The 13,685-nt window shown below is 37.9% G+C and overlaps 1 protein-coding gene across 1 annotated transcript in view; it reads right to left on the bottom strand.

The window, feature by feature from the left end:
• The window catches only part of LOC130077435 (serine/threonine-protein kinase ULK4-like), a 143,932-nt gene extending 131,157 nt beyond the window's left edge, over window positions 1-12,775 (bottom strand). Inside the window, exons 1-2 of the mRNA XM_056242675.1 lie at window positions 12,645-12,775; window positions 12,129-12,250 (exon numbers count right to left, since the gene is read on the bottom strand). Of these exons, the coding sequence (XP_056098650.1) occupies window positions 12,129-12,250; window positions 12,645-12,771 (249 nt within the window). The 5' untranslated portion in view covers window positions 12,772-12,775. The remainder of the gene's footprint in view (window positions 1-12,128; window positions 12,251-12,644) is intronic.
• Between the last annotated feature and the right edge of the window lie 910 nt (window positions 12,776-13,685).

The raw sequence follows: 13,685 nt of genomic DNA, 5'->3' as shown, positions 1-13,685 counted from the left end.
GAGTTTTGCTGTACCAGTACCACGGGTAAGCCCTTACTAACTTTATGATCCCATGTCTAAACTGTACAGTAAACAAGCTGATGTTTAGACTCCATTATAAAACACGTGAAAAGATGACTAATATAAAAACAGTATATAGGGATATTGGTACAATTTGCTGAGAAAACTATTTGATTGAACACACACACAATTGAGGTTTTGTGTTGCAATCAATAACATTGTCGTTGTGCTAAAATTACTTTCATCCTCTGATCCGTCTGACATTGTGCTAAAATTGGTTTCATCATCAGAAGTTTCGCAGTCAGACATGTTGTCAGCGAGTCGCGCTATCAACAGCAAATCGTTGACGTTGACAGCAGTGCGGATTGATAGAAATGGATAGAAAATAGTGCCGTGAAAAATTTTGACCGGCGTGTTTTTTGTGTGGTAAATTAATCAAGCTTTGAAATGCAAATCATTTTTTCACGTAAAAACGCACAGTTTTGTGGCCCCGGAAAATAACCGGGAGTACTTTATTGAAAAACTTCCAGCGGCCAGAACTCTGACCCAGGGCCGGCGATTGCTATAGGCGAACTAGGCGGTTGCCTAGGGCGACAAATGTGTTGGGGGCGCGGGCGCCCTCTAGTGTCTCCCCTGGCCTACTTCCCATTAATCATAGAATTAGAATGACAAGCGAAACAAAAACATGTTTATTAAACATGATCATCCTAAGGCGCCCCTCAGCCATACGTTTAATTACTTGTCAACCTGATTATTAGATTGAATGGATGATTATTGTCGATCATTTCCTAAAGGGTTAGTTGCGTTACGTTACGTTCTATGGTTACGTTAGGCAAGTGCTCGGCTGCTGCGCGCGCTGATCGAAAATGAAGCGGTCTAAACCCTCTGGTGCACAGGGACGAAAACGGAGAAAGCAACAAGATAAAAAGAAAGCCCAGTATAGAGGTAAGTCTTCTCATCTCATCCATAAGTGTCAAATGTTCTGGCCATCGGGACAACCGGGAGATTCCCGCGGGCCCGACGTGCTTTTTGGGCCGATACATACATCTCATACTTTTATTTTTCTATTTTTGTCTTAACGGCCCATAAAACTCGTACATCTGTGGCCCATTCGTTTTGTTTTGCTTAATTGGCGGCGGTGGGTTACTTCCAAATATAACTTACTTTCAAGTATAGAAATTTGTACAATACTCATGAAAGTTTCCTTTATTTTTCAGTGCATTTGTTTTACAATATAGCCTATGGCAATTACTGTCATGGGATTAATATTATATCTATTATGTAGTAGTGTAATGAAGACAGACACTGTAATTAAAAGAGGTTTGAATTTTTCTTTGTTCAATTTGCACACTGAATATGGGTTGGAGCTTTTAGTTTTGAACTCTCAAAGTGCACCAGATTGATGAATTTAACATTAAAATGCACAAAATTTTCTTACGGGGAAAACCCCCCTAAACCCCCTTAACCTTGTAGCAGCCCAATAGATTGTAATAATAGTAGCCTAGGCCTAGTGGTGGTAGTAGTTGTAATTTATCTACAAAAAGTTATTTATGGTCAGATAAAATATAGTTGTACAATGCAACTATGATATAAATATCCTTGAACGTTCTTTGTAGCATTTGTATGAACAATTTATTGTTTAAGTTTTCGAGTAACTATAAGAGCATGTTTAGTTTAATAAATACTTATAATTTTTTAAAGGAGGGGGGGGCGCAAAACTCAATATCGCCTAGGGCAACCAAAGGGTTAGAGCCGGCCCTGCTCTGACCAGGGAGGTGACAACAGAGTGGGTCAGTGTGTATGCACTATAGTGCTGGTAAGGATTGCATACAACTTCATGTCTTAAATGGGCGAACTAACCCTTTAAAGGCAAACATAAACACCTACGAGATACATGTATGAGGAAAAATGTATCGTCAGTCAGCGTCACCTAGCATGCAGGCGTGAATAAGCCAAATATGCAGAGGGATGTTAATTGCCTCAGGGGGTGCAATACTGATCTACAGCATATTACAATGTAAACACCATTAATTCATCAACAGTATATCATCATTTATTTTAATAAATGCACGGTTTTCATTGATTGCGAACAGCTCTGAAACTGCAAGCCAATAAAATACTCAACACCACCATGTTGCTACTTTGAAACATTCAATGCTCATATTTATGTAATTCAATCATACTCTTTAGAAGTTTAATAATCACATTAGGCTGTATCACAATTCCTGTTTTTTCCATCTCCACATTTAAGATCTCTTAAAATAATGAAAACATTTGTTGTACCATTTAAGATAGTTTAAACTGTACGAATATGTATGACCCTAAATTTCCTAAAACTGAGGAGGACCCACAGGGACCTTTTTTTATTCACACATGTGCTCCTAAATACAATGCACAGTTCACAAACATCTCATTTTAGAAGGAAATGTGAGTAAAATGCTTGCACTGTCGAGCCCTGAGATGTGGTGTGTTCCATTTAAAATGTCATATTAGGATGTGATCCTCCTCTCTGGAGGACTTCAGCGCTGGTGTGAGAATGAGGGGGGTCATGTTTGTGCTATAGGACCATAATGATGCAAGGTCAGAGGTCATAGACCTGGACTGTGAGGTATTGAGCTCTTATCCACTCTGGACTCTGAGAAACACACTGGATCTGACCTCACCACTGATCCCCGTGACTGATGAGTGGTGGAGTGTCAGCGTAGTGTGTTGCTGTCAGTGAAGCAACAGGCCAGAGAGACAGATGAGACCACAGAGAGGGCTCATCGCATGAATGTATGTATGGATGCACAAACACACAGGCATGCTCTCACATTACAAGAGCACGACGCCTCTCAGAACCACATAGCAGCTGAAGAGATCACGCATACTGGGCTCAAGGGCATGAAGAGGCCAGTGAAGTCTCAAAGATGCAGACCATCCTGCTACTGGGAAGACAACCAGCTATGGCCTGCAGCCTTTTTCTTAATATCAGAACACACACACACACACACTGGTTGTTGTGTGGCCAGACTTTTGACTATAGGCATGAAGTCTAGCCCACACTGCAGCTTATTCTAGCCAAGATCCGCCTACTTAGGCAGGAAGGGGTCGAATGACTGACAAAAGTTAGGACAAAAGTTTATTTTTATTTTGTTACTATTTTCAACATTGTGAATAACACAAATGGAAGAATGTGAATTATTTAGAGACCAAAATGCTAAATTAAATTTAAAAAAAATCTCATATTTTAGCTTCTTCAAAGTAGCCAACCTTTGTCTAAATTGTCTATTTTCTCAGCCAACTTTGTGAGGAGCTTCCTTTTTAAACTGTATTGAAGAAATTTGCATATACTGTAATAGCAATACTTATATTAATAATAGTTAGTTTTATTAGAAATATTTTATAGTGTAAATCTGCCCTAAAAAGGGGTAGGTATGCAAGTATTTTATGCTCACCAAGGCTGAATATATTTGATCAGAAATAAAGTAAAAACAGTAAATATGTGAAATATTATTAAAACTGTTTTCTATTTTAATCTATTTTGATGATGATGGCAAAGCTACAATTTCAGCAGCCATTACCCCAGACTTCAGTGTCACATGATCCTTCAGAAATTATTATAATATAATATATTATATTATGCTAATCATTATAAATTTTGAAAACAGCTCTGCTGCTTAATCTTTTTGTGGAAACCATGATACATTATTCATTATTTATTTCATTATAAGAGTGCAAAGGTCTTTACAGCGATTTTAAAGAAATTTAAAATAATAATTTATTTTTTAAAAATTATATATATACAGTATATATATATATATATATATATACACTTATCCCAAGACTTTGAACGATAATGTATATTACAGCATAAAGCATATTAAAATTGAAGGTGAAATCAAAAGGTTTATAAGATCATAAGAAAAAAACTGAACCAAAGTTAATTTTTATGAAGAAAAAGATGATCCAGTGTGTAGTTCTTCCATGGAAGCGCTCACTGGAGCAGCCTGGCAACTGTTTCCCAGCAGGTAAAAAAAAAAAAGAGGAAGAAGAAAAAGAAAAAACATCTCCCAGAAATTGTCAGCCACAGCCAGTAAGATTGAGGCTGGCAATTTGGACAAATATTTGCCATATTTGAGTACAATAAGCATTAGACGGCCAGTGAGCGGTCAATTTGTGGATGTGCTGTCTGAGGCTGGCACTACACCAACACAACTCACTGTGAGGACCATTAAAGCAGACAGACACACTGGTAACTGCCTATTACCACTCTAACAGCCCACTGCAGCTCTGTGTTAATGGACTTCAGTGTATCCTCCTCAGATGAGTTAATGACAGTGGAACTATCAGACAGACAGCTCTATCAGCTCCGACCCCTTCAAATGAGACGACTCAATCTGCCACTGAGTCTCCATGGCAAATCCTGGCCAAATGTAAAAGCCTATTTAATCAGCAGAGAGACTCATCAACTCTGCACACTGACAAACATCTTTCTCTGAGAACACCAGATCCCTTCATATTAATTTTGGCGTGACTGAGTGTGTCAGAAGTAAATCCAATTTTGCACTGTTTGGCAACTGGTAATAATCTCGTGTATGTATGTGTGTGTGCGTGTGTGTGAATGTGTGCGTTAAAGCTGCACCGAAAAGCTATTTAATAGATCATTCTGACACAGACAGTGATTACACACAGCGCGTGACAGGCAGGTACAGCACATCCTTCCTTTATTTTCTGTGCAGATGAAGACGTTTAATAAAGTGAGTAAGAGTGTCTGGAAAGTTTATTTTGTAGTTAGTTTAAAAGTCACAAAATGATTCACAAATTTACTCTATTCAGACTATATCTATCTATACCTATACCATACCATATATCATACTATTCCATTATGCTCTACGCTACTCTACACTCGCTACTCTAGACTTTATATATATAAAGACAGTGCACTCATATTACTATAAATGGTGGAAAGTGCAACATACAATATGGTGGAATAAGTCCCACCTTCTAAATAAAAGACCCAATCGCTGATTAATAAAGTCATTGTGTCACTGCAGCTGCCGTTAGAACAGGGTTCCAGACTGCGACCAAATTGGTCGCATATGCGACCATTTTTTGAGAATGTGCGAGTTAAAATGTTATGTGGTCGCATTTGTGCGAGTGGACGCTTGAGCAACAGAACGCTGTTGTATCAGCTGCTGCAGTCCGTAACTTATGTTCAAAATGAACGAGTAGGCTACATCATGAATCCATTTTCCAAACCGTGTTTTTGACTTATTCTGAATCACTACGGTAGGCCTATAATAAGTGTTTATATTCGGACTATTTTATCCCGGGGTCGTCTCGGCTGCGGAGTAGCCCAGTGCCTGCGTGACTCGCCATAGACATTAACGGAGAGAAGTTCCGTCTACAATGTTCTTCCGCAAGACACGTGCAGTTTTATTTATTTACGAACGTAGACGCCACGCGCATTGCACACTGATGGTGAAACGTGCCAATTACGAATTCACGAATTAAGGCATATAAAAATGATAAAAATGGTCTCACGAAACCCAGAGCCCCTTCCTCCTACGTCTTTTCAGCGGTTATATTTTCCTCTGTCGAGCGATTACTCTCATGATCGCTCGACAGAGGAAAAAAGGAAATTATTATAAAATACAGAAGGTAAGGAGTGTGAGATTTCTGCTTTTTGTTACAACTATAAACTTTGATAACGAACAATCTGTATCAGTTTATTATAATACTCTAATCTTTTAAAATGTAATGCATACATTTGAATGTTTAATGATTTTTAAAAGATAGAAAGATGATAATAGACAGATAGATAGATAGATAGATAGATAGAATATGATTCAAATGTAAATAGATAGATTGTATATAATTCAAATGTAAAATGCTTAAAATTACTGTCCAAAATCCATGAAAATCCTGAAATTTGGCAATGATAATTAATATATTACAGGTATTTCTGCTGCAACCCAGAAAGCCTTTGCTAGCCTTAGTCCATTAAAACCACTATTCATCAGCATGCATTGATTAATCCCATGGCATGTAGAAAAAAAAAAAAAAAAAAAAGGTGCGACCAAATCATATGCTGGTGCGACAAACTGAGAAGGTTGGTAGCACCAGTGCAACCAGTGGAAAAGTTAGTCTCGAGCCCTGCGTTAGAAGCTATAGAAACAGTGTTCTAAGACACGGGCTTAGGACTCCAAATGCGTATTGGCTGGTCCAGCCTGAAAAATGCAGTTTTTTTTATCATGATTTGAGTGTTTTTATCATGAGTTGAGACAGTTGTTGTCAGATTTCATTGCTGATTTCAAATAGGAAATTTAATCGTAAGCTTAGTGAACAGCTTTGGAGAATTTAATGTTACCCCATTCAAAGAGATAGGAGCTGCACTTGCATGACTGAAATAGCTGCCAGAGAGGCATTTCAAAGATGGCCGCCGTGTGAAATGTCGGGCCGAACGGTGCTAAGAACGGTAAGGAACGGTTCCAGTTGTATTTCCACTTAAACCTGGTAGGGCACGGCACAATTACAAACCATTTTCGGCCTGGAATTCTCAGCACAGTTGGCTAACCGTGATGAACAGTGCTGGTAGAATGCGTGTGCAACTCAGGATTTGTCACTTGTCTGTTGCCTGGCTACCAGTTTCTCAGTAGCTGGCTAAGCACACTATTTGAGCGATATACACACAAATTAATAATAAAATTAAAAGTATAGTAAAGTATATGTTAAAATATACGATCATCTTCCATAACATGGTCGATTTTACATCTCATCCTATGGACACTTTATTATCCTATCAGGCCAAGGGAGAGGACTTGTGAATGCATGATTTTTTTTTTCTTCCCAGAACCAATTCAGTGCAAACTCCTCCCCACAGCAGATTCTAAAGATTCCATTGGTCAACAGTGCTGACTGCCTACACAATGCTACATACATATATAATTTCACATTCACAATATATTTACCTATGCAGAGATTACGTGATTTCAGTTGCAGCCAGAGGAATCCTTAGTGGCATTTTTATTACAAATTTGTGATAAACAACATATTCAAAATACATTAAATTAAATATACATATAAAAATGGATATTGTACTATGAAGACTGAAAAGAGCAAAACCATCTTTTTATGCAAATATCATTGCCAATGGACAAAGTAATACAAGGACTTTATTCAGTACTGTTAACAAAATGTTGAAACCTTACGATACTGTTTCACTTTCTCCCGATTAATGTGTATCTTTTTCTAATTTTTTTAGATCTAAGATTGACAGTATACATCAAGAATAGGGCTGGGTATCGTAACAAAATGTTCGGTACCGATACCGATACCGATACCTTGACTTCGATACCGGTTCCTGAACGATACTTTTTTCGATACCAATTTTATGTAACCAGGTTTAACAATATAACATTACCTAATTTTTTTTTCAGTTTGTTGACTTTTTTACACTCATATTTTGAGTATGTAAAAAAGCACCAATGCTAAAGTTTTCTATGTTTCCTAATCATTTAACAACATGTATTCTTTACTTCAATGAGCTCATTGTTTCTGCTTTAACTTAATGCATTAATTAACGATGAAACTGAATGAAAATTAATTGAAATGCATTACACTGTCACCTCTGATAACAGATCACTCTAAATTGTAATTTAGACATGCATTTTCTGTAAAGCTGCTTTGAAACGATATGTATTGTGAAAAATGCTATACAAATAAATGTGAATTAAATTAAATATAGGCTACTGGGGGGCGGGATATATACCTGCACGTGAAGCTTGCAGCAAAGCACTGGCAAAAGTAGCCTAATGATTATGGATGTGGAAACAATAGCAAGGAGATATTTTAATTGTTTATTAATGAACAAGTGTTTACTAATGGTGTGTTCACACCGAACACGAATTTAATTATTTGTGCGTGTAGATTACATACATAGTCAATGCAAAGACGCGAATAGACGCATCATTCGCGCCGGGCGTCGCGAATGACGCGAATTGGGCGACGCGTTTGCCGCGAACGTCTTCCGCGCAAGTTGAAAAATTTGAACTCGAGCTGAAGATTCAAGCGTCGAACTAGACGCGATAGACGCGTATTTGACGCTCTATTCGCGTTCGATGTGAACACCATTACTCTCAAGTGTATTTTGTGCGCTTCAGTGCCTAGATTTACCGTGTTGCCGGTCTTGGCAGCAATGATCTTGTCGAAAATATTGCATCGCGTGCATCTGGCATCGAGTCTGGCACATGACATAGGTACACTTTGGATCATTTCCACATATTTTCTATCTATCTGGGTTGGGACGCACGCTTACACACACACACACACACACACACACACACACACTGCAGCCTCACGTGCGACGAGCCGCGTCTCTGGGCAGCCGCGTAATCTAGTGTTTTTCCGCCACAGCCAATCATGCTGCATGCTTATTGTTTCACTGACGTTGACGAGATTAACCACTTAGGTACCGAAAAACAAGACATGTTTCGATACTCGGTAGTATCGAGGCAATTCGGTCGGTACCTAAAAAGTACCGAACTCGGTACCCAGCCCTAATCAAGAACTACTTAATTCTGACTTAATGTCTAGTGATTATCAAAATGGATATAATCATATTTTTTGGTCTGGAAGTACTTTCTCTAATTTTGAGCTGCCTTCAATTGATTCCATTACTAAGCTGATCATAAAGTCTTCTACTTGCTCACTCAATCCTTTACCTACTGTTCATTCAATCTCTCCTATTATTACAGCTATAGTATGTTCTTTATTATCTACTGCTACTGTTCCTTCATCATTAAAAATGGCTTCTATCACTCCAATTCTCAAAAAACCTGGTGCTGATCCTAACGATCTAAACAATTATAGGCCCATTTCTAATCTTCCTTTTATATCAAATATACCTGAAAGAATAGTAGCAACTCAACTTGAATCACATCTGACAGTCGGGCTTTAGACCCAAACATAGTACAGAAACAGCTCTTGTTAAGGTTACAAATGATCTGGGTGCTGATTCTGGTTTCATGTCTATTCTTATTCTTTTAGATATTAGTGCTGCCTTTGATACTATTAGTCATTCAGTATTACTGGAATGATTGGATTGCATTGGAGTAGCTAATAATGTGCTACTTTGGTTTTCATCCTATTTATGTGAAAGGAAACAGTTTGTACGGATTAAGACTGGTCATTCAGAGCCTGTCTCAGTCACTCACGGTGTTCCACAAGGGTCAGAGTTGGGTCCGCTTTTATTTATTATTTATATTTTACCCCTTGGTCACATTTTTCATTCTTATGGTATTAATTTTCATTTTTATGCTGACGACACACAAGTGTGCATACCCACAAGACCTAGCCTAATGCTTCTCATCCTCCTTCTAACCTCACTAAAGGTTTGCAGGATGTTACTATATAGATGACTAATCATTTTTTTAAGTTAAATACCAGTAAAACCGAAGCCCTCCTTATTGTGTCTGTTTTATCTAAAACGCAAGCCTTCACCTTCCTTATTGATAATTGCCCGGTTAACTTTTCCACCCAGGTGAAAAGTCTTGGGGTTATATTTGATGGTTTGCTTTCTTTTAGTTCCCATAATAATAATATTTCACGTACTGCATTTTTTCACTTACGTAATATTGCTAGACTTCGTTCTTCACTTTCTCAACATTGTACCGAAGTACTCATTCATGCTTTGGTTACATCTCAGATTGATTATTGTAATTCTCTTTTATTTGGTATTCCTGAAAAACAACTTCACAGATTACAGTTAATTAAGAACTCAGCAGCCAGGATTGTTACTCACTCACGTACCTTTGATCATATAACTCCAATTATTTGCTGCACTGGCTTCCTGTTCGTTATCGAGTACATTACAAAATCTTACTCCTTAAGCCCCGTTAAAGGAACACTCCGACTTTTTGGGACTTTAGCCTATTCACCTTATCCCCCAGAGTTAGATAAGTCCATACATACCTTTTTCATCTCCGTGCGTGCTATAAGTCTGTTTGACGCACCCACCGCTAGCCTAGCTTAGCACAAAGACTGGATGTAAATGGTTGCAGCTAGCATACTAATCCATATAAGTGACAAAATAACGCAAACATTTTCCTATTTACATGTTGTGATTTGTATAGTCACAGAGTGTACAAAAAACAAAGTCACATGAGACACAGACATATTTTAACCGTATAAATACTGGGAACTATATTCTCTGAAGGCGAAGCACTGCTACTTGGGCGGAGTGATAACCGCAGCACCTGAGATGCGCCGTGGTGAGGAGCAGAGAGCGCGTCTCAGGTGCTGCGGTTATCACTCCGCCCAAGTAGCAGTTTTATATACATTTATAGTTCGAGTGTTGTAATTTTATGATGCAAGTTTAGCACTGCTGCAGATCATTTGACAGTTTCCCCTGCATTATGTTGACTATTAGGGACAAAAAAATTTATTATTTGTCAAATTCGAATGACATTTTAGTAATTTATGACAGAATGAGTTGATTGATCGATCGTTAATCTAGTAAATGATTTAATCCACTTAACACTGCCGTGGTAATATAAAAACACTCTCCCAACAGCATACTGTTTCTTTTGAGCCTAATTCCTAGTCAAATTAAAATGATATAGTTGTATATGTCACTTCTGATGGTATTTTGTATAGATATATGGCCAGACGTGGAGTCTACCAATAACATAAGAGCGACAGCACTACGAACGCCCACAAGCGACTTCACAGTACAGAGACTAGCGACATGTAGTGACAAAATCGCTGGCGGTGTGAACGGGGCTTTACTTATAAAGCTTTTCATAATTTCAAACCTCACTATCTTTCAGATCTTCTTCATTTGTATACTCCTCTGCATTCTTTGAGATCATCTTCTGCAGACTTATTGTCTGTTCCAAACTTCAAGTTGATTTCCTTTGGTGGTAGAGCTTTTAGTTGTGTGGCACCTAAGTTATGGAATGCTTTACCACTGCACATTCATCAAATGGATTCAATTTTTCCATTTTTAAAGTTCAGATAAAAACGTATCCGTTTAGAATAGCTTTTAATGACATGATTGTATTTATTCCCTCGTTTTATATTGTACGGTGTCCTTGAGTGCCCTGAAAGGCGCCTATAAATAAAAGGTATTATTATTATAATTATTATGCATGGTATTTTACATTGCACATCCATCGATAATTTGTTTCTGTGTTGAATTATCATCTGTATTGATGCACATACACTATACGTGTACATTATATTTAAATTCACACATGTATTTCAAGGTTTTAAAATGTATAAATAAATAAATAGGAACAATGAAACATTTTGAAGCTTCAGCATTGGTTCAATTTAAATGTAATATTGTATTTAAAGGTACAATATGTAAGAATTAATTAAATATCCAAAAATCACTTGCACAGAGTGGTATATTTCCTGCAGTTGTGTACTCAATATCCCAAAAGTTCCCAAAGATTTTTAATTTCAGAGAAATTCTATTTTAAATTATGGGCCGTCCCAGACTCCCTGTTCAAACAATAGTACTAATTTTGGGCAGGACTACCAGTTTGTTTGGCCAATGCCAGATGGGAAGTATTTGAGAAACCTGTTTTCATTATTTTTAAAATTTTTAAAAAAGCACAAGTGGCCCAGAAATCACACATTTCAAGTTTGAACTAAAACATACAAAGACAGAGGAAACTGGGCTTACATGTTCTAGCACAGGGGTGTCCAATCCAGCTCCTGGAGGGTCACTGTCCAGCAGAATTCAGCGCTAATCCCAATTAAACACACCTGAACCAGCTAATCAAGGTCTCACTAGTCATACTAGAAACTTCCATGCAGGAGTGTAGAGGCAAGTTGGAGCTAAACTCTGCAGGACAGTGGCCCTTCAGGACAGAGTTTGAACACCCCTGTTCTAGGAAGTTCTGATATAACCAAAGGGGTACTTGGCCTAAACAGATTGTGAACCTCTGAGCAAAACTCTAACAATGACATTAAACATGTTTATATGTGAAAAAAGGTATTATCTATTGCACCACAAGGTAGGTCCCTGCAGTGTTTTTTTTTTTTTTTTTTTCAGGTTGTCCCATCCTCCAGGAGATCGAAAACCCAAAATAACTAGCAAATAGGTAAATATAGTAAGACCTGACACAGACACACACCTGTGAAGTGAGCAGATGCAGCACCACAGCCATCATGGGGAGGTTCTGCTTCAGCTGACGGGACTGTGTAGGAGAGGGGTGCTTCCTTCCCACAATGCTGCCTAACACGGACAGGATGTCATCTAAAGAGAGCCCACATAAACAGAGACAGTGAGAAATCAGCCATTCACAAACAAACTATCATGTTTAGTCTGGGTAGGTGGCCAGGGGCGTGAGCAGGTGCGTCTCAGTGTTGGGACGAAACCCGCATAAAGAACTAAACCGGTTTGAACCTGTTTAATGGGGGTGCGGTGGTGTGTAGCGGCACTGATTCACAAATGAAAAAGGAGGAACAGGTCGATACCTGAGAGCCTGCTGACGTATTCAATCAGAAAGGTAATTAAAGAGAGGCCAATCAAATTGGATGTTCAATCTTATTGCCCCTTCTTTGTTTTGCCCATTTCACTCTGTTCCATCTCGGGTGAATTCTTTGCGTTCCCTTTTCCCTCTTTTTGGGGTGTATTGTGATTGATTTACCCAGGATGGCTGGCAGTTCGTGCACAGTGTGACGGATGAAGAGGGTCAGGCATTTTGACAGGTATTCATTGCCGCTTTGTTGCTCTTTTCCTGGCGTGGCCTTTCGGACGTCTCTTTCAATGTACATCACCAGCCTGAGAGAAGGGTTGGCAAAACATTATTATTCATCTGCAGACACCCAGACCAAACAGAAGGAGGGAGAGAGAGAGAGAGAGCTGAAACACAGTGGGGAGAGGATAGAGGTTTTTTTTAATCAATTACACTCAACAGCTGGAGGGGTGACAGAATGGAGATGAAATGGTGTTGATCCTGAAACAATATCAGGAAGGGAATGAGGTCTGTCTGCCTGACTGAAAGGACCAGAGAAAAACAAGATGCATCTGGAATGGAATTGAATTTGAAGTGTATAAGGTACACAAATTGGTGGCTGAATTAGAGATGAATGAATATGACTTGATTCAAACATGCAAACCGACATATTAGGATTGATTAATGGGGTCGGGGTACGAAGAACAATCTTAGTAAAAGCATGGATCACATCTCCTGGGATTCTGGGAATTGCCTTGGATCTAAAATTACTTTTTTTCGGGTGGAATTTTTATTTTATTTGTATGGGTGTTTGGTCTTAATAATAATATAAATAATAATAATAATAATAATAATAACAACTATCGTAAAACAAAACAAAAAAAAACAAGTCAAGTCACCTTCATTTATATAGCGCTTTTAACAATATAGATTGTTTCAAAGCAGCTTTAAAGTGATAATAGGAAATTAAAGTAACTTTAAAGATTGTAAGATTTTTGGCAAAAAAACAAACAAACAAACATACATAAAATATTATTTCATAATATAAATAGACTATCAATTATTTTCTTCTTCTCAACATCTGGAATCATGTATTGTATTGTATTTAAACACTTTTTGCTAAAGTTAATTTGATATATTTTTTACATTAATATATACAACGGAGCATATCTCATTTATACCTAACACACAATCATTATTGTATTTGTATTTTTGTTATTTCTACTTTTATTT

Source organism: Rhinichthys klamathensis, unplaced genomic scaffold (genome assembly GCF_029890125.1).
Source record: "Rhinichthys klamathensis goyatoka isolate OS25496 unplaced genomic scaffold, OSU_Roscu_1.1 h1tg000023l_1, whole genome shotgun sequence".
Taxonomy (NCBI): domain Eukaryota; kingdom Metazoa; phylum Chordata; class Actinopteri; order Cypriniformes; family Leuciscidae; genus Rhinichthys; species Rhinichthys klamathensis.
This window is presented reverse-complemented; position numbering and strand designations above follow the sequence as displayed.